The 27,715-nt window shown below is 36.0% G+C and overlaps 1 protein-coding gene across 12 annotated transcripts in view; it reads right to left on the bottom strand.

Moving 5' to 3' along the window:
• The window catches only part of ERC2 (ELKS/RAB6-interacting/CAST family member 2), a 936,036-nt gene that overhangs the window by 456,037 nt on the left and 452,284 nt on the right, over window positions 1-27,715 (bottom strand). For 9 of the 12 annotated variants that reach the window (XR_009260858.1, XR_009260859.1, XR_009260861.1 and 6 more), the window contains 2 exons: window positions 24,206-24,241; window positions 13,686-13,879 (listed from right to left, as the gene is read on the bottom strand). Coding sequence is in view for 8 of the 12 variants with exons in the window: in XM_058726510.1 (XP_058582493.1) it covers window positions 13,686-13,879; window positions 24,206-24,241 (230 nt within the window). In the remaining 4 variants the exon portion in view is untranslated. The remainder of the gene's footprint in view (window positions 1-13,685; window positions 13,880-24,205; window positions 24,242-27,715) is intronic. The other 3 variants (XM_058726513.1, XM_058726514.1, XM_058726515.1) reach the window with 1 other exon arrangement.

The raw sequence follows: 27,715 nt of genomic DNA, 5'->3' as shown, positions 1-27,715 counted from the left end.
ATTTCTTAAGATGGAGTTTGATTTTTTACATGTAACATTCTGACAATAGGTAGCAGTTTGAATAACCTGGATTACAAGTGAAATATTAATATAAAGTAGTAGGTCTGGGATAGATGATACACATGAAATCCAAGATCAGTGCTTCTTTATCTATTCAGGAATCCCTAAAAAGCCCCTGCTTTGCATGTTTAGGTGGCAGAGAGCACCCACACTCACCAGAGTGATAGGACACCTATGTGCCAATTGCCCAGTGAGTGTTTCTCACCAAGGCCCACTCATCACAGGTTATCAGAAGATTCTCCAGCTATTCATTATTATAACCAACTCATTTTCTCCACGGTAATTATCTGTGAGCAACATATCATGCTGTCCTTGGAACCATCAAACTGACATATGATTAAATAGCAGAGGGCTCTGAAGTTAAATTTAAAACCACTCTCTTACACTTCAACTCACACATCACATCGAGATCTGTCCAGCCATGGGAATATTCCAGTTGACCAACACCAAAGGCCATCAAGAGACTATTCCATTACTTCACGTTTAGGAAAGGTAATGGTTATGTTCTCAAAACCTTTACCATTACCTCCAGGAAAGGTAATGGTTATGTTCTCAAAACCTTCTAGAGAGATTTTCCAAGACCTGAAGTAAAATTTTGCAAAGCAATTCTCTGTTTGAAGCTCTGCTCCTGCCACACGTTAAAATGTCTCAAGAGTTGCTTATGTTCACACCACGTGTCTTCACAATTACATGTGGGGTCTCACAAGAAATAGTATAATTTGTCCACACATGATGAGGATCACACACTTTTCAACTTTCACTGAAAAAATTATTGCAAAGCATAAATCATTGTACACTCAGTTCTGTTTATACCAATAAGAATAATGCTTATATTAACAATGTTACCAACTAGAAAAAAAAAACTGGAAGAGAAGGTCACTGGGCAAGCTAAGAGTTAAAACATAAGTCTCACTGCTCTTGGACTGAAAAAAAAGCAACAGGAGAGTCTTCAAGAGGAAATTTCTTTCCATTCCCTGACTCTCTCTGTAATTTCTAGAATTAAAGTTTTTCTATAAAAATAATTCTACACAGTTCACTTTATTTTTGCAGGAGCTGTGAATTAGAAAAAAACAACTTTTTCCCATCCTCAATAAAATAGTTGCACCCAAAGCAAAATCAGCCAATTTCTGTCTTCCTATTCTGTTTTTCACATTTATTTACCTTGATATTATAATTAATCTTCAACTGTATAGTATTCATTAAATTTAGGGTAAAATTAAAAAGAGCAGCAAATATTAAAATTATAAGAATTCCTTACAAAGAAACTTCCAAAACCCTTGTTAGGTATATTAACAACAAGGTATTTTGTTCAGAGAAACATACACAGTACCCACTCATTTTTAAATAGGTTCCTCCAAAACGTAGGCTTCACAAAAATGTGAAATTATGCAGTGTGAAAATTCCAAGTACCTTTACCCAATACAGAAGAGAGTCCCAGTCACTAGTTGGATAGGTTTCCCTACAACGTGAGCTGGTATTGTGGGTAATGAAGTGATAGAATTCACATTTCATAAGAAAAGCCATATAAAGGAAATAGATATTATTTTTCTAGAAAGTGATTTATATTAATACTGAGAAACTATTTTTTTAAAAAATTCCTTCTCCTTCTCAACATTTACAGAAAAGGCTAACATATCTTGAGAGATTTACTATTTGCTGATATTCATCCATATGGTAGTACCAACCAAAAGCCAGGAGTATGGACAGAATGGGTGGGGAAGGGGGGGAAGATTTTGAAAAACCACAAAGGAATGGTTAACCCGACCAACTTAGCATCTCTTCTCCTGGGGCCAAGATTTACCAGGCCTACCCAGGACTATCCCTTGATTTTGCTGTTGTTGTCATTGTTTTAACAGATCTGCAAGTGCAAAATGGTTTTACTCATCTCCAAGGAACCTCAGAAACACACCGTACCACAAAGCATTTCAACTACAATGCAAATTGTGTTCCTTCAATCTTCTTCACATTCTAGAGAATACAGATAGAGAGCCAGAGCAGCCACTCAAGCAAAAGTTGAAAAGTAAAAATAATATAGAGCATAAAAGCCCTAGCTCTACAAATTGGAGCTGGCTCAGCAAAACATTAGCCATGGCAAGTCCTATCAAGGCCAGGTTGGAAAGGTGCAAGAACCAACCCCTGGCTACACCTCAAAAGTTCAAAAACATTTCCAAATATAGAACCCACTTTATGTTTGCAGGAGCTGTAAATCAGGGAAAACAACTTTTTCCATCCCCAATAAAATATTTGCACCCAAAGCAAAATCAACTGATTTCTGGCTTTCTACCAGTTCTGCTTGGGCATAAAATTTTCTGACACTTCACCAGAAATGTCAGCATTAGTATAAGGCAGCTAAAAGAGGGAAATAATTTTCTGACCTGTGGATAACCCCTTCAACCCCAACAGGAAAAGGAATTTTTAAAAAAACACCTGAAACCCAGTTTTTCCAGTTATTAGTATAAATGGGACAAACTATTTTTCTTAGTAGCCAAATCCTTCCTTATAGGAAGTGCTGGTCTTTGAATTCAGTGAGGGAAGGGGTCATGTCTGTTTTACTGCTATATTCCCATACCTCACTGACTCAATGCAGAAGGATTTCAATGAACAGTCAAGAAAAGAGGGGAAGGAGAGGGAGGGAAAGAGAAAGAAGAGGAAAGGAAAAGAAAGGAAGACAGAAGGAGGGAACAAAAGACAGAAAGAAAGGGGTAAGAAGGGGAGCAGGGAGACAAGAAAGGAAGAAGGGAGAGATGAAGGAGTAGAGGAGGGAAAGAGAGAGGGAGAGAGGGAGGGAGAAAAAGATAAATTTAGAAGGAGATGTTTCCTCTTCTTTTATTTGTGTCTTTACTTTTCTTGAACTTTCAAGCAACTAGCTTGATAGAAAACTAATCATATCTTTTCTGAGGGCTTCCTGTCTGAAGCAGTCAACACAGTCGACTCCACCTCCAGGAAGAGCCCACCAGCAACTCTCCATAGGGACCCAGTAGAGGGCATGAGGGGTGAGAGGGAGCGAAGGAAGTTACTGTCTTCAAAAGTCATTTATTCAACACACAGGAGTGTGATTGCCACTTCCAGTGTGTGCTACAACACCACGTGGAGCTGGAGATCCAGCCAGTGCTCAAGGAGGCTGCCATCTACTAGGAGACACAGTGCCTAATCCAAGGTAGGATATAACACAGGCCAGGAGAAAGGGTCAGATAAAGCTCAGGAGGTCAAGGCAGGGAGAAACTGCTTCTGCTTCAGGGGCTCAGGGAAGGTTGGACAGGTGATACCTGATAGGGCCATGAAGAGGCAGGATTTTTACAGAAGAAACCAGCCCAAGGAGGGGGAAGAGGTGGAGGGGGAGGGAGGCAAGAATCACAGAGTGAAGAGAGAGGCTGTCTGCACAGCCAACAGGATAGTATTTCCCCAAAGTGTTTCATGTGGTCTATTCTATGAACCCCATATTTGGGAAACTGTGGATCCTACACAATCGCACGGGAGTCCCTACTGCAGGCCTTCTCAATGATTTTAATGCAATTGAAGAAGTGGCAAAAGATTCCATTTGTAAATCAGAAAGGACCGGCTTTTGGGTGAAAAACCCCAATTTCTTCACTTACTAGCTTGTATTAACTTGAGCAAAATATTTAACTTTTATGAACTCCAGTTTCCTCTTCTCTAACATGAAAGAACAGACAGTCCCAACCTCATACAGTTGCTATAAGTAAATACTACATAAAAAGTTATTAATTCAGTGCTGGCACTTAATGTCCAATATTGTTACTGCTGCTGTTACTTCTACTTCTGTTATTTCTATTATTATTAATATCAATGTGCATCACGAATATAAAAATGAATGTAATATACATCATCATTTCTAACTTTTTTTAAAATGTTTATAGAGACACAGAGCATGAGAGGTGGAGGGGCAGAGAGACAAGGAGTCACAGAATCCGCAGCAGGCTCCAGGCTCTGAGCTGTCAGCACAGAGCCCGACGTGGGGCTCGAACTCACGGACTGTGAGATCATGACCTGGTCTGAAGTCGGATGCTTAACTGACTGAGCCACCCAGGCGCCCCAACGCATCATCATTTCTTAAGCGATTTGGTCAGTTTTTCATCAGCTCTCTTTTTTTACATTTATTTTGAAAGAGAGAGAGAGAAAGAGAGAGCATGACCAGGGGAGGGGCAGAAAGGGAGAGAGACAATCCCAAGCAGGCTCCACATCCAGCATGGAGCCTGACGCAGGGCCCAATTTCATGACCACAAGATTATGACCCGAGCCCATATCAAGAGTCAGACATTCAGCCAATCGAGTTACCCAGGCGTCCCTTCATCAGCTGCTTTTTAGAAATGCCAGGCCAGCATATAGTGCCAGGCCTAGCACACAGTAGGTGCTCACTAGGTATCTGTGGAGAGAATGAGGTAAGAACTAGTGAAGAACAAACTGCAGGACAGCAGGGGATGCTCTAGGCAAGTTGTTTTTCATTATTTCTTTGGGCAACAGACCTCTGAGGTCCGGGAGCAATGACTTCATCCTTTGCTAGAAGAATGAGAGATTGAGAGTGCAGTACTGAGCTCTGGGGAAACATCACAAAGAGTTTATTTTGGTAGAAGTGTTTGAAGTGACTCTGTAACAATGAGCTCACGCCTGCTGCCAGGCGCCAGCCATCAGCTGGAGCCTGCTTGCCAGGGAGATGCACACAGCCTGTCACCAACAGTACCCCCACAGGATATATGCAGGGAGGATCCCAGGAGACCCACTCAAAACACAGCTCCTTCCTCTCCAAGAAGGGATACTGAGGCACAAGCAAGGAAGCAGCTGACCCAAGATTCAAAGCAAACTGGAGGCTGGGAGAGCCCAGGAAAGCTCTGAGTCTTCTGGTTTTACTTGGTTGACTCTCTGGCAGGATGTAGAAGTGAATCCCAAAGGATATTGTTTCTTTTTTTTTTTTTTTGGTCAGTTGCTGCATACATTTATCTAGATAATGTCATCTGTCATAAGTCACACACTAATCTCACAAATAGTTCCTAGAAATGAGCAAACTTCAACATAAACTCTCCCCCAGAGTGCAATGCAGAGATCCTGTTAAATCTCTCCAGCTTCCCACTGGTTTGTGTGTAAAGAGATTCTTGACAGAAGTGGGAGTTTTCTGGAGTGAGAATCTGACCAGTTTGGAATATGACATTTGCATTTTACCAAACCAGATACTTATTATCTGTCCACCTGAATTCAAGCAGGACAGTCTGTATAGAGTTTGAAAAGGAAGTGAGGCCATTTTAAATAGTAGTTGGAGGGGAAGATTTCCCATGGTGTCCAGAGCACAGAAAAAGAGACCCAACAGTGAGTCAAGTTTTCAAACTTCAGATTGGGAGGTAGGGAGGTGCAGGGCAGACTACAAACTTCTATGGTAAGAAAGACCACACATTAAAAAAAATGTGATATGTATATACACACATATGTGTATACATACATACACAAATATATGTATCTCAATTATAAGTCATATAAAGAAAGTATGCTAGCCAGAGGTCCTGTATTTAATTCAATTGTTACATTTCATTTCAATTGTTACATTTCCCTTAACTATTTTTTTCCTTTTTCAAGCTTTTATTAAATTCCACTTAGTTAAAATAGTGTAATATTAGTTTCAGGTGTAAAATTTAGTGATTCACACTTATATACACTACCCAGTGCTCATTACAGCAAGTGCCTTCCTTAATACCCATCACCCATTTAACCCATCCCTCACCCATTTCCCCTCCAGAATTGTTACATTTCATTTTATTTTAACTGGTAAACTTGGAGTGGTTGGGGAAGGGGGGAGCACAGTTAACTCTGGAAACTTGTCAAAGCTCAAGAAAGCTTCCAAGACCTATAGACATTTTTGTTTCCAGGAAAGCAGGGCTGCCCAATTTCTCTTACAACTAAAAATATAACAAGAGACTGTTTACAATGATTGCACATTTTCTCCATTGTGTGCTTATGGGGCAAGAGGTTAAATGATATTGAAATGATCTGAATCTTGATTTGCCCATATAGTTCACACAACGGACCTGGCCTGAACATTTTACCAAAACCAATCAACACACCGAGCCCCCTGTAGATAGACCCCTTGTCACCCACAACCTCTCCCAGCCCTAATCCTGCATCTTGTTTTCTGAGAGTCAGAGTTCATGTTCATTCACCATGAATGAGGAAAAACCTAAGTACTACACCATACATTTCCCGATATATAAGACATAGTAGAATGCCTGTGGACAACATCTGAAGACCCTGGCAGGGAACATGAGGTGTGAGAGAAAAAGGGGTTCCTGGTCTCAAGGGCTTCAACATCAACAGGTGCAGATTAGGAGGAGCAGAGCGAAGGCAAAAGGAAAAAGAAAACAAAAAACATACACAAGGACAAAGGCTAAAAGCTTCATTAAAAGAGCGGATCCAAAACTTGGAGGAAAGGTTTGGATGCCATGTGGCCAAGCTCCTCCTCTCTTTCATTATTAGGTCTCTCTCTGCATATAGGGGCACCAGAAAGTTAATGAACTGTCATTAGCTTTTGGATGAGAGCAGTTCTGTAGGACCATGCTTTTAACCTCTGTTTAGATCTCTCGTGAACTCTTGAGAATGGGCTTTGTTCAGTGTCTTGAAGTTCAAGGCAGTTCCTGTGGGACACGCAGTGTGGTATGTGGGAATAGCAGAGATGTGGTTTCATTTTCAAGGTCTATGAGCCACATTGGATTGGGAGCAGACAGTGGGACAAAACTGGTGTGTAGGCCTCATTTTGAAATCACTTGCTGTTAGCATAAATGTATTGGTCTGGTGGCTTAGGTGATAAGCAGTGGACAGAATAAATAGGTGCAGACACTAAATAGAAGAAAATAGTATCACTTGCCTCTCAAAAGAACAACCACATTGGCTATCAATTTGAGTCTTTTTCTTCCAAGTTTTGGTAGTTCAAAACATACAGCAAGTACCTTTTGGTAAATTCATTGACTGAAGAAATCAATAGATATTACTGCATATTATTGTAAAGAGAAGCCTTGCTTGACTTAAAGGAGAACAAATTACTGACTTGGACCCCTATCTTAGAGGAATCAAATCTGGGATGTGTTTCTAAAGCAAAACGTTCATTTTGCTTCTTAATATTGGGGTGTACATAGTCAACATGGAATTGAGTTTTATATTTGGTTCCATATGCTATGCCCTAGGTAATTAAAGTATGTCTTATGGCTAATAAAAATGAAGTAAAAAAGTCAAAAACCAAAACAATGACAGGAAATAACATGTGTGTACAATATGTTACCAACACACTGATAATTTTCAAAAGTGACTTTTAAAAAAGTATCATAAATCTTTCAAAACATAGTGATTTATTAAGCAAAAAGTCTGAGTGGTTTGCACTATTAAATTCAGCTTTTGAGTTGCTGTGTCACAGGCAAATCTTTTGTTCTCCTAGGTTAAATTTAGCATCCTGCATTTTGTTTTTTCCACTGAAACATGTTTTATCATCATGCAATCAATTTTCTGAGCTGCTCAGGAGAAACACACTAGGGAGTTTTCACTCTGATTTCTCTTACTGATTGTATAATCCAGAAATCAAATGTATCAAATAATCCTACAGTGATTTATTTCCATCTTCTTCTTTGCCCTTTCCCACCTATACAGCTTTCTCATAAAAATAAACCATCCCTAGGCATGGGATGAAATGGGGAAAAAAATGTGGTGGCCAGAGGAAAACCATTTCAGAAATGTGTTTGTTAAACAAGTGCAAGCAATAAATTGAGCTGGGGGGGGGGGGGGGAGGCAGTTAGAAGAAAAACTCAAAGTACTGACCTGAGAGTCAAGCTGATTGGAGCAAGGGTGAAAGCAGCAATTTGGAGGATTAGCAGAAAGGAAAAGGGATAGCAAAAGAGAATAAAAGGAAGGAAATGCATTAGTTTTAAACATACAGCCAACAGATGTTATATTAGCAGGTTTTATAACCAAATGAAGGACAGTGAAGCAACTTTTATCTGATATTACCTCAAAAAGCCCTGGGCACACACTGTAAGCTGTTCTATTAAATATTATACGTAAGAAACCAGTACCTGCTCTCATATGCATAATCACTGTAAGCACTGGTGTGAACCAGAGGTATACTCCAGCAACCCAAGAGCTGGAATTTGCCCTTTTCTGGTGGTTTATTCATTGGGAAAGTTCCTATCTATGTGCATATAAAATTTTATTATTTTATAAACTTAAATGGAGGTTACTAAGGCATTAGAGCTGGTAGTAAGGACTGATGTCAGAAAAGATTTTATTTGAACCAGTAACCATCTTATAAGATATTCTTCCTTTCTCCTTGAAAGACAAAAGGGGCTGGGCAATTTGGCTTTCTGTTCAAAGATTTCCATTTTCGATGCTCACAAAGCACGGCACCTAGCAATGATCAAAGACACTGTGAGAAGGGCTTCAGGTGAGGTGTTGCCTCCTATCAGCCTCCCAAAAAAGGACAGAGCAACTTCCAAAGCTGAGAGTAATTTTTTTCAGTTGTGAAAATGACGATCATACTTCATCACTGAAAATATCCAGATGCGTGATAACTTATTTGTACAAAAATATTTAACATGCCCTTCTAATAAGTCAAAACAATAAAGTCCCAGATCAAGCAAAAATTAAAAGAAAAAAAAAGTCATGATCTTCTTCAGGCTACTACAGGAGCATATAGTGGACATTCATTTTGTTAACCTATATAATGCTCTTTGTAAGAAACGAAGTGGATATACAAACAGGTTACCAGCTATCTATCAACGGGACTCCCACCATTCCATACTATTAAGAAGTAATTTTAAGCATTTCACAGAGAAAGGAAAAATAAATCATCCGGAGAAAGCTTAAATAAGAACATTTCAAATGAAAACAATGTTGACCATGATGATAAAACTCAAAAAGAAAATTCAAGATTAAACACATGGTGAAAGCATTGATTCAATAATCCCTCATATTTGAAATCCTTTTGCAGAGTGTTTCATGATCATGAACACACAACTGATCAAAAATAAGTTAGATCAGGCCATGATCAGAGTGGGGACACTGGCCCCAGCTGTTCCTTCAAATCCTTCTTGATCAGAGAGAGGTATATCAAACTATGATCCATGGCCAAGCTTTAGAGAATCCTAAATTGAAACAGTAAGCAAACATTTAAGATTAGTTGCCTTTTCCAAGGGTTCCTAGTTTTCATCAAATTCCCAAAGGCATCCATAATATCCATTACCTTTCCCCAAGGGTTGCTAGGGACGGTGCAAAACCATCAGCCACTTGTTTCATTGAAAGGTCTTTAAACACTTTAACATAAATAGAAATCTCTCAGAAAGAAGAGTTTATATCAAAACAAACAGAACTAGTATCAGGTTTCTCTGACATATCATGAGACTTCTAGAACACAGTATCATCATTTTTTTTTAAGTAAAGCTTCAGTCTACATTTTGTAAAACCTGTTAGGAAAGGCATCAGAGAAATTATGTCAACACATTATTGAACAAATTCAGAAGGAAAAATCATAGTCCGTTTCTCAACCTTAGATAAGGTGCTTTTAGGCATTTGAAATGATTTCTCAAATGTCTGAATGTCTGATGACATTATGTCTTGATCCAGTTAATTAAGTGCTACCTGTTTTCTATTCCAATGTTATTATGTCTTAGGAGTAGAACACTGAAGGACCCACTCTCCTCTCCACAGTGGGGAGGGATGTGATTGAGGGCTTGATTTGGGAATTCCCTGTCTTCTAGACATATACCAACAACCCTCCTTAACATATTTAAGATAATTACATGAAAGGTTACCTGACCAATTCCTTCCCATGGGTGAGATGTCAGAAATCCAGTAGCAGCTGGACTTGTTTGACAAGAGCTCTATTAACCTCTCTCTTTTCCCTAAGGCAGAATTAATTCTGAAACTCTAAATTAAACTCAGAGCCCCTGATGGGCACTGACACAGAAAGACCACGTATTTCACTCCCTCTAATGTTTAATTGCCTATCTGATTATATAGCATACATGGTATCTAGCACTGGTGATCAGATAAAGACTTCAACCTGATTTGGACCAACCCTCAGAGATATGCTCAAAGTCCTTCACCCACGGGTGTCAAACTTCCCCAGAGTCCCCTGCTGTCCAAGGCAGAAGCTCCCTGCTGAGCCATCAGCATCAAGTGCAAGACTTTATAAGAAAGACTGCACATGGGGATCACACTGTACAATATGCATTTTGAAAAGCAAAATTTTCAATGGCTGATGAAAACCATCATTCATGTGGAATTTAAGAGGTAAACGCATCCATGTAAGGGCCAGGCAGATGCTATTTTGAATATATACATTATGGAGAAAATAAAAAATGGGAAGATTATCAGAGTAGAAAACAAACAAGAATTGCCCTCTAAGAGAGAAGTAGGCCAGTGTCCGTGTCATTTGAGTTATATTATTACTAACCCTGAACCTTTTGTTGCACATGACTGAAGTTCTGGAATATTTTAACACTTGCTGCCTTTAAAAAAAAGTCTTTTCACTCTGGTAGGTCACATTACAGACCAGAGACCACAAATTTATTTCAAGTTCAATTTTTTGGTTTTCAAAATCACAAACTTAATTGCAAACACTCCTCCATGACTCCAAAATGGAGATATATGTCACATTGCTAAGAAATCTTTAGTTCCCAACATTATGAGGTAGGAATTTTGTAGTTTAAGCCAGAAAATGGAGACACTGCCCAATTTCAAAAGGGCTGCCTGACAAACGAGGAAGATGTTTTGGTCAGAATACACATGTAGCTCAGCAGATAACACTTCAGAAAGGCAGGCCAAGGCTGAGCTCTCCTTTTCCCAAGAAACTTTCCCTCTTGCTCTCTACCCCCACCTCCTTTGGGGCCTGGGTTGGGGCTGGAGCTCAGACATTTCCCAGACTATGTTCTGCTGCTGGACCCAAGATACAGGCAGGCAGAGAACTGGGACAGACTCAAGTCCCACCACACGTTTAATGAATTACAGTGCTTGGGAGGCATCAGCTTTAAGGAAAGGCAAAGACAGAGATAAAGAAAATGTGCAGAAAGTACATAAAGATAAATGCCTATAAAATCACTGTTGTTTTAATGCATTCCATATTGAGGATATTAAAATGTGAATATTTTTGATGATTTAATGGCACTAGTATCCAGCTAAGACCTGTTTGTCCAACTAAGACTATGCTATTTTTATGCAAATATTTATAGTAGCTGATCCTGATTTTTCAGTTCCAGTTCTAGGGAGCTGGGTTAGTACAGAAAAATGCCTTCAAAATGTGGAGCCCATCACTTGCTTCCATGAAAGCTAATAAAGATGAGACAGATCTCCTGTGGCCCAGCAGCGATGCCTCTCTGCCAGTTATGTGACTATTTAGTGCTACTGGACTAACTTCTTCCTTCTAACTCCCTGGTAGATTGGATTGTTCTCAGTCACTCACCTGTCAGACCTGGGTTCAAATTTCAACTTTCATTCTTATAAACTCTGAAATTTTAGAAAGTTACTTAATCTGTATTAAGTCATAGTTTTCTCATCTATAAAATGAAGATAATGATACTTTCTGTGTTGTAAGATTAAATGGTATAAAGTATTGCAGGTCAAGTGCCTAGGAATGTGCCTGATATACATTGTGAGCATAAAATATACATATTATTATTATTATTATTACCTAGGGGATAGATAATATTATTAATATTATCTAGGGAATAGATAATATTACACCTTTCAAAGACTCACAGATTCTCAGAATAATAAGACTAGGAGTCAGGAAACATACATTACAGTTTTGCCTTTTTCTGACCACAGGACTAATCTCCAGAAGGTAATTCAACCTTACAGGGTCTCAGTTTCCTCACCAATAAAAGAGATGTGATCATAACTTCCCTGTGACTTTACATTAGCTTTTTAAGGAAAGTTTTGGTCCTAATGTACAATTCCAAGGTAGCCATGTAGATACATCTAAAATTAACAGTGATGGGGTGCCTGGGTGGCTCAGTCAGTTAAGCATCTGACTTTGGCTCAGGCCATGATCTTGCAGCTCATGAGTTCAACCCACATAGGGCTCTGTGCTGACAGCTCAGAGCCTGGAACCTGCTTTGGATTCTGTGTCTCCCTCTCTCTCTGCCCCTCCCCTGCTCGCTCGCTCTCTCTCTCTCTGTCAAAAATAAATAAACATTAAAAAAAAATAATTAATAATAAATTAAATTAAATTAAATTAAAAAGTGTTTTTAGGAACCAATAGACTGAGAGAACATTCCCATATCTTAAAATTAAAATTAAGCCCTTAAGGATTTTAATTTGTATGCTTACGTCAGGAAAAGAAATTCTTGATTTAATCGCTAAATTGGTCACACTATATAAAATTCTGATTATCATCGAACTAATACTAAGATTTTAAGTGAAATACTAATTGACTTGGAATCTGAATACATTAATTTCTATGTTTGAAAATGTTGAAAATTTGAGAATTAACCTATCCATTTAATACATGGCCACTTAACCTTGAGTATTTACTTGTTTTAGCATTCAACTATTCTAATAATAGAACTGTTGCACCAGGACTTGGCACCTGAAAAGTATGATATATTTTAAGAGATTGTTAGAGATTCATTTCTAACAAGATTTAAGGTGCACAGCTGGCACGAAGCAGAGGCAAAATTTGAACCCAGGTCTTTTTGTCAGTACAGCCCGTGAGCTTTCCACAAGGCCATAGGGAGCCATTCTGCACATGTCTTGACGTCCTTTCAGGCCTCACAAGTGTCTTGATCAGAGCTGGCAAACATTCACTGATTTATTTAAAATTTGTTGATCTCTTCCATATGGACTGAATCTAGGAAAGACAAATTCTGCCTTATTGCTGAACCAGTAAGAAATCCTCAGAGGTAATGGAGTTACGTAAGATTATTCAGAAATTCTTTCCTTATATAAAATATAGGAAAAAGCATTGATAGAAAGCTTATTTTTAGAGTCTATCCTATACCTAAATACAATATGGATATGATTTATCTGAAAATCTAAATGTTCTGGAATCCTGATACAACCGTCTTTGTTTTTAGACAGAATCTGCTGTCAGGTAGACCTGCCTTAGATCCTATTCAAACATATTTATTTAACAAATGCTATAAGGTCCTCTTACAAGATACATCCCAAGATGAATGTGTTGTGGTGTGCCAAAAGACATCCAAAGGATGCAAGCTCCTTTCCCTTTCTCCTATCTTGAATGAATTTCCAAATATATTCTTCCATATTCTTTGCCTGAAACAAACCTAAACCACAAATGCTTGTCTTTTATGGGAAAACAGCAACAACAACCACTACTAAGGTTTCAAGTAGTCATAGCCTCAATTTTTCACACACTTTGCTGTCCCAAATGTGAAATCAGGGACATCACTCAAGAAACTTGGCCATTTCTTTCTTAAACACTTAAGAAGTACATAAGCGCTCAAAAGATAAGCCAGTTGGTTTCTTGAATGTCCTAGAGAAACACATCATCCCTAATAGGCCCCATTGTTCGTTTCCAACTTGAAATAGGAATGCGCATTCCAAATCCCCCACCACCTGCGATGGGCGACTTAAGCCCATGTTCACTCATTGCTGACAATTCATAACATGACTGCAGAACTTACCTCTCAAGTTCTGCAATCTTCTTGTCCTTGTCATTCTTTTCATTCTCCACCTCCTTGAGGATCTCCAGCAACCGGTCGACTTCCGCTTGGGCCTTGCCACACTCATCACGGTAGTAAGATGCCTCTTTATCAAGTTGTTTTATCCGGTCTGCAAACTCAGGGTTCATCCTGGAGTCATCTTCAATATTATGAGCCTTCAACATTATATTTTTAAAGAATGTAGTTAAGACAACAATTTAGAACAATAGGTAGTGCAGTCACCAATGGCCCAGAAATTATCTTTGGAGAAAAAATAATAACCATCAAGAATTATGGGTATACTGTCAGTTAAAAGGCAAAATGGAAAATCCTACATTTTAGCTCCCTTGGAACAATGCTGATTTTAAACTATATTACAGTTTCACAGGGAAGTTTCTTTTATTGTTAATATTTTGTTGCATTAAATGTTACTACTTTTGGGGTATTTTTCCCCCACCAAAAAATGGGGGATGATTGGGAGTAGAGACTGTGACATCTTTATTCCTGATGCTTTGGCAAGCAGAACGAAGACAATTTGACTCCTCACAGTTAAGGAGGTGATTCATACCAACAGCTTCCTTTTCCAGTAGAGAAACTGAGATAAAACAATATTAAATTATTTTTCCAAGAACCAGCAAGGGTATATGTAAAGCCCGGTAACATATAAGAGACTGGTTGACTGTTCATTGAACACTTCACCCCACTGAGAGATTTCAGCAGAAGATGTAGGTTGAAAGACAGACTTGCAAGTGAAGAAGGGCTTTCCAGCTAACAGTCATACCCATAAATTCTTGTTCTCTTGATGAAATATAACCTTAACCAGGAGGAGGATGAGCTAATTCATGAACAAGCACACAGACAAGAATCTGCAAACACATGCATGGGTGAGTGGCAGCTTCACACACAAGAACATACACAGGCAACAACACAGCAACAACACTGCAGAATAATTTGCAGCCAAAGTATTTGTGGTTTTGTGTGTCTGAAAGTGTGTTATGGCTTTTTTTTTTCCCAAAATAAACTTTTGGCTGAAATATTCTCAGACAGATGGAAAGAACACTGCACTGCAATGTTTTGCCTACCCCTTGTTTCCCATTATTCCTAATTGACTTCTTCAAAGAGTAGGCAGGGAAAAAACAAGTAGTTTAACAACAGTGCACATTCAACAGAGAAAGTTCTGAGAAGTCATATATGTATGTATCTCCAAAATCCATGTGTGAAATAATACAATGTTAACAATTTATTAGGACTTAAGTTGTTCTGCTGTCTTGCTATGTAGAACAGATGTTCATTGTGTTTTTATAACTTTTTTTTTTAATTTCAGGGAAAAAACAAGGCAAGCAAGCTATAGCTACTGTGGGGTTAAATGAATCATGCATGGTTAGAAAAATTAACACTAATACTGCTATTACAAGGTTGACAGTTTTTTGCAATGATTTAGTTGAAATAAATTAAAAAAATTAGTATAAAAAGAAATTTCTTATTTATGACAAAATCATTTTTAGAATAATATTCTTGCATGTAACATATTATTTAAGCATGAGGATAGGAAAAAATAATTTGCTTTCATGTTCTTTAATCTAAGATTTCCTTACTCAACACATAAACTCAACTATGCAAAAGAACTTGGAAAAATTTATCAGTTCAACATACTAACATCAGGTACTGGTTTATTCCCTTTTACCAACACTTCTCAGAAAACATTTATTTTTGTTTACTTAGTATATGCATTAGGTTTTATTCTAATAGATTACTGAGCTTTTTCAGTATAATTTAAATAATCTGAAAGAGAATCCTGAGCTAATATGCCTTTAGAAGTTTATTCACCTAACAATTTTATTTTAAATTGAAGTAATGAATATTTAAATTTGTTAATCTCCACTTTTAAAATACAGAGTAGACACTCTATTTTAAAAGAAAATAACTATTCCATATACCTACTTCTATTTGTGATAACAATCAACTCATTTCTCTTGTATCAGAAAAGCACTTAAAATATAAAATTTTAAAAACTGCTAAGAAAAAGAAAACAAAATATTCATGTTAATTCTCTTCCACTTTTATGCTATGTTACCATTATTTTATGGCAGCTAGAAAGCTTCTCATGACATTTTTCTCAAACTACCCAACCAATAATATTAAGATCTTTAAAAAAAGGACTCATGAACTGAGTAATAAGAAGCTAGAACATAAGAAATTTAAATAGGTTTTGATTGTGTGTTTCTGATTTAAGATTCCCTCTTGACTCTAATTTAAAGATTCGCAAAGAGCTAGCAGTTCAGTTAGCCACTGTGCTTTATTTTGGTTGTTTTTATTCTTATGATTATTATTATCATTACTTTTAATAAATGGGTACAGGATTACTAGTTGCAAGACCTAGATTCTAAATTTAGCCCTGTGTCTTATGACTACGATGGACAAAGGGGTTAGCCTCTCCAAGGACAGCAAAAACTACCAAATAACAAACATAGGGAAGGTATTATTCATTTGTATTCTTATTATGAGTATTACTTTATGATATGCATCCCATTGGTACGGCTTGTTATACAGCTAAGTTCATGGGTTTATTTAGTTTTTCTTCCAGATACTACATACACCTTAGAGAAGCCTCCTGCTAGGCTTACAGAAAAAGCAGTCTGCTGGTGGATGGGTATCTGAACACATTCCTTCTTTTAGCTCTGTGAAGAGAAGATAATCTAAGGCCAGCTTTCGACACCAGGTGAAATTAGGTGGGTCGGTATTCTTTTCAACCCAACAAATGAATACTGTTAAAGGATTCATGGGATGTTTCAAAGTACAGAAAGCATAGCAAAAGACATACCTCAATCTAGGCCACTGTTGGCCTCAAGTGATACTAAAATTAGATCATGTTATTAAAAGAGATCATAGTCAAGTTTACAGTTAGCCTGGTATCTGTTAGATAATACTTGTGGGTGCCAGTAACTCTTCTTTTTAAAAGGAATGGGCAACTGCAAGAATACCTTTGAGTTAAATACATCTCCGTATCAATGATACGTGCCAGGATTTTTGGAAGGGTAATTAAATAAAGGTGTAAATAGATACCCTATAAAAAATTTTTGTAAGTCAATAGAAAGCATTAAGAAAGAGTTGTATAGAGATGGGCAAGTAACAATTGCTTCTGGGTCATCATTAGTGTCCATGAAAATATTCAAGGGATGAGTTTCACATGACTGACAGCTGGTAAGCCCCCTATCCAACCTGAGTAGTGGAGGCAAAAGTCTCCACAGAATTCATAAAAGATATTGTAGGTAGCCACCTCCATTCGGCTTGAATCATAACTTTTCAGAGGATGGGCTAAAATTGTTAACCTGAAATTGTTACATGAGTGTGTTATATTGTGATCTATGGACTTGAGGGTTATACTACATATACTAAAGAAATACAGGAGGAGATTGAGCTTATAAAGCTATGCTTCCAAGTTATAAGGCCAGAGCCTCCTCTAAAAATGAAGTGAAGGAAGCACTTTATTTGCATTTAGCAATACTCTTGCCTTTTCAAATTATAACATGGGTTCTTTAACCTAGAATGGCTGATTACTTCAGACACTGAAGACAAAAATAATAAATTTATTTGAGTAATGATTGTCTGAACAAATTCCTAGCATGTCATTCTGGCCCATTCAAGGTTTAAAGTAAAAATACACAGTAATTCTTTCTCCTTATGGATGCGTTGATTTCAAATTAGCCCCCCCTAAAGGTCAAGAAGTGATTGCCCATTGCATTCTACTAAGGCACATCAACTTTGTCCCCTATCTGTATTAGTGGGGAATCTAGCTCTTGAAAATACAGATTGGTGGGGATTTAATGGTTTTAGAAGTTACTTATTATCATAGATATAGGGAAGAACATCATCACTTTCAAAGATATTCACCAGTCATTAAAACCAAAAAAATATCAATAAGCATTCTTTTTTTAATGTAGAGATTTAATTTTGCTGATTAAAACCAGTTGGTTTAAAGGCAAATCTAGATATCTGGTTCTGCCTCAAAATATTTCTGGTAACTTTGACAGCAACTCTCAAGCATCTCAGAAACACAGAAATTGGGGAAAGAATATTTCAGAAATGTCTGTATTACATATTAGATCAGTAAGTTTTGAGGATCCCCCAATTATGTTTCCTATATTTCCACATGTAAGGAAATTTCCCCACAAGTGGGAAAAATCAAAACAAACTTGGGAGCTTCAATGATGTGGGCAAGCCTTGGAATTTTGATGTAAACTGACTTTGAAAGCCTGATTCAAGCACAAAAGAGAAATCTGGTCATGACTTAGGACAAGTAGTACATAACAATACCTAGTGGCTATTTTAATTATAGAATTTAGAACTATTTTAGGAAATAAGGCAAAGTTTCAAGTTAATGTTATATTTAAATTAAAGAGCAAAAAGTGGCTTAAGGCAAACTGGAGAGTGATATCATCAATATGAAAAATCGCAAGTTCATTACTACTTCTCTTATAAAGGTTAGACATTGATTATATTCAGTAAAACTCCAGTTCATCATTCTAAGTGCTTAAAAGGAAAACATTAACTTTGGCCCAGAAACCTGCTGTCAAAATTGGGCAGGGAATATTCAATTATAATATTATATAGCATTCTGTCTTTGAAATAGGGCCTAACAATTTTAAAAAAATTATTTCTTTCAAAATAAACAAATGATTAGTCGTGATCATAAAGTATAAGCAGAACACTAACTAATGAGTCTGATAGTTTTTCTTCCCTGATGCTTATGAGTTTTAGCAATAATTTGCTAAATTTATGCACAGTGAAAATATGATTCCTGATTGCAGCACTTTGGGGGTTTGGTGTCTGTTAACAGCACTTTAAAATTCCTTTCCTATCTGAACAGCAGAACAGTGTATATAAACTACTTTAAACATTACATTTGATTTCAATATTCTAAAAAAAGTTCCATTCTTCACATCTTTATGAACAAAATATTACGTTTTTAAAAAAATTTTTTTAAGTTTATTTTTGAAAGAGAGAGACAGAGTGTGAGGGGGAGAGGGCAGAGAAGAAGGGAGACAGAATCTGAAGCAGGCTCTAGACTCTGAGCTGTCAGCGCAGAGCCCGACATGGAGCGTGAACTCACAGACCCTGAGATCATGACCTAAGCCGAAGTTGGTCGCTTAACCAACTGAGCCTCCCAGGTGCCCATTTTTTAAAAATATCACTTTTTAAAATAAAGTTTGTATCATTAAAGAACTAGAACATATTATAAAATTTACATTTTATTTAAATCCAATTAATACAAAATATAAAAGCTGAGCCTCAATACTTTATTAAAAATCTAACAATGATATGTCTTTGAATCTTATACTACTTATTTCTAAAGGAAATTCTTCTTTTATAATTCTAGCTAAATACATCTGAAATACTCACAATTTTCATTTTATAACAACTATTCTAAAATCTAACATTTTTCACAGACGGAACACATAGGCTATTTATAAATAAATAAATAAATGTTCAAAATAATTTTTCTTATGTCACACATATGCAAATAAAAAGAATCGTCTGTATGCTTAACACTTTTTAAGACCATTCAAACAAAAATACAATTATAATGTAATCCCTTCTAACTATGAAATGTCCTAAAATTAGCAAAATAGAGAACTGAAGTTCTCTGGATGTTCTTAAATAAAACATGTGACCTCAAATCTTCAGTGTTATTGCACATATTACTTGAGTTCTTTAGACACTGAAAGCCTAGAGCAAGTATGAGGTGTGTGCGTTTGTGTGGGTGCATGTGTTAGTACATGTTGTGTGCATGCCATGAATTGTCTCTTAAATAGTTGTAGTTTTCCATTGTGTTGGGGGACTAGTCTATGAGTGAATCAAATAATTTTCATAAATAGGCAAAAAAATTGCAAAAATAAACCACTGTACCTAAAAATGACTGTGAAAGCATTTATAATTCAGTCCACCATGTTCTTGGGATTGCACAGTCCTATAAATCAAGAAGACCTAACTGAACATTAACAAGATTTTTTTTTCTCTCTCTAGACTGGAAAAATGCTTGGTCTTTTTCTTGTAAACCAGTGCATAAAATGTGAGCCCTGCAAAAGATGCGTTTGCAGAAGAGATAGGATTTCAGTGGATAGTGACCAGGCAAGGGGAAAAATTCACAGGTGTGGAGGTACATCAGAGGGGTCTCAAGTGGGCCCTGGCCAGTCACAAAGTTGCCCCCAGGGCCTCCAAATCAGTCATTTGCCTTGCAGCAACAAGGATATTATACAATGCACTAAGTTGAGGACCCAGAAGCTCTAAAGTTTTATTAAAAATTTATGAGACCTCTGGATACCATCTCTGGGCATAATAACTACTAGAGTTACAGCAAAGAAGGTATTTGAGACTGATGAAAAAAAAAACATATTATTTGCTGGAGTTAAGAACTAAGGGAAGAAAAAGAATTCAACTGAAGATAGCCTGCACAGTGTTTATAATGACAAGACAAAACTCCTCCGGGAGTAAAGACTGATAGTTAAGTTGCAGAAAGGTTATTATTATAGTAATAAGGATACAAAGATAAAATTTTAGATTCCTACGAAATGGCATTACAGCATCACTTAGTATTACATGGGTGACTAAAGTAAAAGTTAAAAAGAGTTTCAAAAGTAGGTTTACTTCTACTCTAGGAGAAAATGTTCCCAGGAAGACTTTAAAGCTAAATCTTTATTTATTCTGATTTAGTTTAGATTAATGGGCATAGAACTGACTATAAGATGATCTTATTTAACAAAAATAATTAAGTTATAATTCACCAAAATGTATAGGGAGGCCTGATTCAAAATAAACATACAATAATAAAATAAATTTCCTAGGTATCAATAACTGGTTAGAAAATAAAAGGAATAATACAGCATTCCCCCAAAATTCACCTAACATAAATTTTTAGTAACTTAACAATTATATATATAGTACTGCTTAGGATCTTTAAAAGGAACTATCACAAGCCTATAATAGAAAAATGTCAAACCTTTACTGTAAAAGATCTCTGAAATAAACAAAAGTTGTATCAACCTCATGAACTGGAAGAAATAATATTGGAAAGATATCATTCTAAAATTATTTTATAGGTTGAGTATAATTCAAATTAAAATTAACAAATTAGTTGACAAGGGTAATCCTGAAATTTACTTGGAATAATAGAAAATTAAAGGTTAATAATACTAAAACAAACCAAAATGAAAAGTAGAAACAAACTAGGGTGGAATTTATTTCACTAGATACTTTGAAAATATTATAAAGCAACAATAATTAAAATTCTGACTCAACAAGCAACAGACATTGATAAAACCAAATGGAAGCTCAGAAACTAAGACATTCATCCAAATGAGACATACAATGAACAGTATCAAGATCAGTGGATAAAGAATTATTTGATAAATGGTACTGGGATAATTAGATAATCATTCAAATCATTTTTTTTTATTTTTTTTTAAAAAAATTTTTTTTTCAACGTTTTTTATTTATTTTTGGGACAGAGAGAGACAGAGCATGAACGGGGGAGGGGCAGAGAGAGAGGGAGACACAGAATCGGAAACAGGCTCCAGGCTCCGAGCCATCAGCCCAGAGCCTGACGCGGGGCTCGAACCCACGGACCGCGAGATCGTGACCTGGCTGAAGTCGGACGCTTAACCGACTGCGCCACCCAGGCGCCCCAATCATTCAAATCATTTAAAAAATATATACATGAAAACCTCACCTTTCAAAATGAATCAAAATAAACTAAAGGGGTTAAATTGATGTGAAAGGTAACATTAAAAAAATTTTAAATGTAGGTGTCTATTCTTGAAATCCAATAATGACTTCTAAGCATAAAGGAAATGAGAAAATCATACAGGGAAACACAAGCCAAGAAACCTAAAAATAGTTTTACTTATTTAAAAAATACTTCAATGAAATTTTATCACAAATCTGGCAAAGATTCTATATAAAGCAAAGAATGACTCATACAAACCAATGAATGAAATGATAAGCTCAAAAACAAGTGCTTATGTGACTTAAACAATTAAGAGAAGAAAAATACCAACAGCTAATAAAGTTATTAAAAACCTCAACCACTCTAGTAATAAAAGAAAATAAAGTTAAAATAAGAAAAAAATTCCATCTACACATTTGTCCAAGTTATGTAAAATAGCAGTTTTCCATGTTGGTTGGGTGTGGCAGAAAGGCTGCCTTCATTGTGTTGGAAGTGTCAATGCTAGAATTTCTCTAAAATGCATCTTAGCAAGAACTATCGGGACCTTTCAAAAGTCATTTACCAGGAACTTATTCCACGAAAAACAGAAATGTCTGGAAATTAATATGGAAAGATGTTTTTCAGAGCATTATATAATGGCAAAAAAAAAAAAAAAAAAAAGGAGGAAAGGGATGAGCAACATTTGGGGAATGAGTAAATACAGTGAAATATCACATAATCCCTAAGACAGTGTTTTGGAATAACAGTTACTAGAGAAAATGCTGATGAAATGTTATAAAAACAGGATCTACAACTCAATAAACACTGATACAATTTGGTGAAAAGAAATAAGAGTATTAAATAAGAATAAAAGAGAAGAAAGGAGACAGAGGAAAGTAAAAAAGCAAGTAGGGGGAAGAAGGGAGAAAGGAAAGAGAGAAGAAAAGACAAAGGGAGAAAGGAAAGGACAAGAATAACAAAAAGATGTCTGGGTAGGGAACCACACAGATGTTCCTAGTGATTATCTTTGTGTTGTAAGACATCCTGTTATTTTTATTTTCTCCAATAATTCTATACTTTTGTAAATTCTCCACTGTGACCATATGTTATTTTTATAACCAGGAAAACATGATTATTTTTTAAAAGACTCTTAAGGATAGAAAATCTATCATGCTGTATCCCTATCAGTTCCAAAAAGAACTGGACCCTGAGAATATCTGCAGACAGGGAGAGTTAAAATAATGAGAGGTTGGCTATACGTCCAGGATGCCAAACCAATGGGTTAGCTTCATTAATTTGAGGAGTAAAGTTTGTTTTTGCTTCCTGGAGACCCACCACTGTGGTTGAAATGAAGGCAAAGTCCAATAAATGCCATATTGTCAAAATTTCTGGAAATGATCTAAAGGTTAACAGAGGTATTTCTTTGGTCCTACCTATCCTGACAGGGATGCTGAAATCCTATTGTGGTCCTGATAAATCTTTGCTGCTACAGGAAAAAATGTCCTGCACACGCCCAAAATGTGACATACTTTGGTTTTCTTCCTGTCTTTAGTAAATGTGAAACAATTTCAGTGGGATTACTTTACATCTTTTAAAAATGATCTAATGAAAATACTTATTTTTCCCAGGGTCAATTTTCAAGCTTAAAGATATTCCAAACTTTGTCCCTCTTCACCTACCCATTGTTTTGAGCCTGCTTATTAACATTCCCATTCAAATGTTAAGGGAAAGGAAATCTGGAGTATTTTTCCTGGTCTACTAAAAATTGTATTTGGGGAAAGAGGTTAATAAAGATACACCAACTGAAATTGAGAAATTGTTTGCGAAAACAAAATTTGTTTTAAAGTTTGGAGAGTGGAGGTTGAATCTAATTAAATACACCCAAGCATCTTGTATATCATGCTGGATGTAACCTGGAATAGCAGCTTAACAAAAAGTTGTTGGCTGAATTGTTTCTTTTATCTATGCTATTCTTCCCATGATGTGAATTCATAAATAGGAGGTAATTAGAATGCATTATAGCACAGATCACATCTACCAACTGACAAATTCTGGTCACCTTTAGGTAATATTTCACCCAGTAAGCCAGTTGAGTTGACAAAACAAAAAGGTCTTTCTTCTTTAATAAGTTAAAGAAAACAAATAAACTGCTTCATATAAATGCACACCTGTCATTAGGATAAAAAAAATCAGTGGTGGCATCTGGGCTAGCCATTTTACATATATTTTTACTAGTTACCTGTTTGTATACCATTAAGCTATAATCAGAATTGTTACTATCTGTTATTAGGAGGCTATATTTTAGTTTGTCCTCGGCCAAATGACATGTTTTTAACTGTTACAAAACCCACAATAATGTTCAGCATTTACCAATTTCAAAGAGCATAGCCCTATTTTTAAATCTAAACCTATTTTAACTTCTATCATTTGAATATAATTTACATCGAGCTGCTTGCTACTTTATGAAATGCTATCCCATTTCACATAGGTAACTCTGAGTTAGAAGAATCTAAGAAAGAATTCCCTGAGCCCAGATCTGCAGCTGACCTCAGCTTTTCTATAAAGTTTAGAAGGATGTGATAGCAGAGCTGGCAATATTTTCTTGAGTTCTTAATTTTTAAATTTCACATTCAAAAGAAATGGCAGTGGCCTTTGCACAGATCATTTCTTTGACAAAACGGAAATGGGAAGAGACTCATAACTATTTTTAAAACCTCCCCAGTATGGTACACCGTGACATGTGATCAATGGATCCTCATGCTTTGATATGTTACAGCGGGAACTTTCAGAAATGACTTACTGGGTTGTACATCTGATTGAACAACTGCTCAGCTTGCTACATTGCAAAGTTGGGGAGGCATTGAAGCACAGACAGGGAAAGAAGGAAAGATCCAGAAAAACAGCATTAGCTCAACAAATCCAGTGCATTTGCACAGACAAACTGGTCGTTAAAAAAGAAGAAATTTCAGTTTCTAAACATTCCACGGTGAAAGTGAGAGGCTCTAGGGAAATAAAAATGTTGACTTTGGCTCCTAAAAAAGAATAGCTGGAATAAGAAATTTAAGGTTTGTGTTACTTTCCCTTTCTCAAGTTAAATAACCCATGAAATAAAGAAAGCTGTCCACTTTTGATGATACATGAAGTGCTGGCCTCTAGCAATGAATCAGAAGAAGTACTTTTGGCCAAGCCTGCAATTTATTACCTGAACTTCAAGGATGGTAATAATAAAAGATTAATTAAATCTTATCATTGAATTTATAGCTCTTTTTTTTTATATTAACACAAGCCTGAAGTTTCTATTCAGTCTAACTTTAGGAAAATATAGATCAGCAAACAGCAGGTTAGCAATAGCAAATATCAGTAAGCAAGACATTACAGGATTAACAGTAAATGGGAGAAGAAAAAATTAAGTCATCAGGAAGAATAAAGGGAACCAAAATACAGTATTATCCATTTCCCATTACCAACTTGTACTGTTAGTTCATAATTAACAAAAAATATAATTTTTAGTGACTATCCTATTATGTTCCAAGTGCTTCAGAATTTGTAATGCTCTCCAGTCTTTTTTGTGTAGAAGATTTAAATTTTGGTGGATTTAAATGTACTGAATATTATTTTAAATATCACTCCCTGGTTCTATTTCTTAAATACCTGCATCATTAACCTGGGGCTCAATGTCAAGGTGTAGAAGATAAAATATTGTAAGAAATTTCACTTTGCTTTACGCTGAGACATGTATGTACCTTTAAAGAGCCTGAATTTTTTATTTGTTCAACTTTGATGAAGCAAATGATAATCTTGCCCTGGTTAAAAAAACACCCACTCTCCTCAAAGATGATATTAATTGGAAAATTACCAAATACCACAAATTATAATGTTTTGAATCATTCTTAATTGATTTCTAGACATACAAGGTAAACTTACTTCTACATATTGAACACCATATATTCTTGAAAGACAAAACTACCCACTTGTCACTAATCAGGTTCTTCTCAACCCCTGGGTGTCTATTTAAGATTAATGAACACACTAATTTGTAAAGCATGCTCATAACTAGTTGTTGTATGTTATGTGGTTAATACCATCTTATCAGCCTCACAAATATCAGTAAAACTTTCCTCACACATGAATATCTGATGTGTGAATATCTGTTTTTAAGAGGTGAGATGCAATGTGTAAGGACTAATTTCTTTTCTGCTTATAACCATTTTTCATCATGAAGGATTTGGAGACTTAAATTAACAGTACAGTAAAGGATTAAAAGTAACTATGCATGTGAATGTTCTCCATAAACTTTTATGTAAAAACTCACCTTACCAATGTCAAGAATTGTTCATAAGACCAAAATAAATTTAAATCACAATTTGGATGCCACTGTAATTGGCAGACAAGGTTTCTGTTCAGCTAAACACATCTACAACGTTGTGTACATTTTATGGCAAAAATACCTGGACGCTCACAAATCTTGAGCAAAATTCCATTGGGAATTCATGGTTTATTTATGACATAATAAAACTATTATGTTTTCAGCTTTCATTTAGTAACCCTTTATATTTTATTCACAAGTCACATACCCTTTTATTTAAAAGGAGGCCCAGACACTCCTTAAGCTTTTATAGCTGCTTATTTTTCCATGAGTAAATGATGTGTTTATATGTATATTCACATACTGTTGGCTTATATTTTCAAATATTTCATGTAGATCTCAATTCTTTTTAAGGTGATGGGCACTTGAGGTTTTTATGGAACTATTTATTAGCAGAAATTAAAGACTACTAGGAAAAGTATTTTAAACTTTTGAATTTAGTTAATGCTAGAGAGCCAAGAATAACAAAATAGCATCTGCAGGTTAGGTATGAAAATATTTAAATTATAATTACTTTATTTAATCTCACTGTACTATGCATTTAGGAGATAGTATAAGCAAACATTATTTATACCCTTAGAAATAAGTTATCTTTTCATAAATTAAATAGGTCCTTTACAGCAAGACAACCATATTTGTTACTTTAATCCTGGTGATGTGACAGAAGGTTAAAATATTGTCAGGAATAATGCTAAAATGTTTATAGGATTTGCTATATGAACTTCAGCACACCATGTCTACCTGAGAGTTTAAGAAAACCACATGCTGTGAGTGATACTTTGGGCAAATCAGAGCTACCTTGAAGGAAACTAAATTGAAATGCTTAGATAGATGTTCTCTTATTAAACTAGTCAAGTCACATACAAGGAAACTGTATCATTATGTGAACCTCTTCCTTCTTAATTACTAGAGGGTTTTAAATTCCACAGGTGATTTACACTAAAAGGGAGCATGTCGAGTATGTATCTGCAGAATTAATATGTGCAGTGGCCTCATCTCCATAAAGGCTACAAAGAGTTCATGAGGTATCTTTCATGGCCAGGTCTAATTGAGGTCCTCCTTCTTCAAGACTCAGCACAATGCAACTGAGGTAAGCTAATGCAAAGCAACTTAATGAAGTTCTCTCTCAGTATCTTAAAGCCTGCCTTGTGATCACAAAACTGTTCATTAAATTAAAAGTACCTTTCATGGGCTCATTTCTTGATACGTACATGCATGTATAACATATTACAGCACACATTCATTATATGTGTCAAGAATGTATTATCATACACCCAATGCATAAATAGACAACTCAATTGCTACTTAAGCACCCTCAAATGGGCAAATTAAATTCTTATATTTATTGTTCAAGATGGCTGCTTAACTAGATACTACTTGAAAAAAAGTGAGATGCTGAGTGGATTGGAAAGCAGATTATGCAATACAGAGATTTTCTTGCTGTTTTGCTATAGAGGGATTTGATCTCCATATTTATCTTTAGAAAGGAGACTCTACTAGTGTGAAATTTCTCAGGACAATTTCCTAAAATTCCATGGTACACTGAACATTTCAGTTATGTATTGTATCGTACAAAATAGTATATTAAATTTTTATATATTCAGAATAATTTCTCCACAGATATATGATGCTTTAGCATCCTTATCATCCACATCATATATTTTCATAACTTTATCAAATGAATCCCCATTCCAGTGTGCTATACATTATATATAATCAAACGTTATTATATGCTTTGATTAGATTCTTATCACCTCTTCTGAATAAGTGTATAAGCTGTCAAAGGGAAACAAAATGTTTAAACTCATAAAGTTATGAGTTTTATGTGGACAATGAGTGCAGACGTACCAAACAACACAGGGAAAGAGTCAAAGGAACAATGCATGACTGGAAATGTACTCCACAAAAATGTCCAGTTCAGAGAAAACATGTTAATGCTGCAAT

The sequence above is a fragment of the Neofelis nebulosa genome, chromosome 4 (assembly GCF_028018385.1).
Source record: "Neofelis nebulosa isolate mNeoNeb1 chromosome 4, mNeoNeb1.pri, whole genome shotgun sequence".
In the NCBI taxonomy this organism is placed as follows: Eukaryota; Metazoa; Chordata; class Mammalia; order Carnivora; family Felidae; genus Neofelis; species Neofelis nebulosa.
This window is presented reverse-complemented; position numbering and strand designations above follow the sequence as displayed.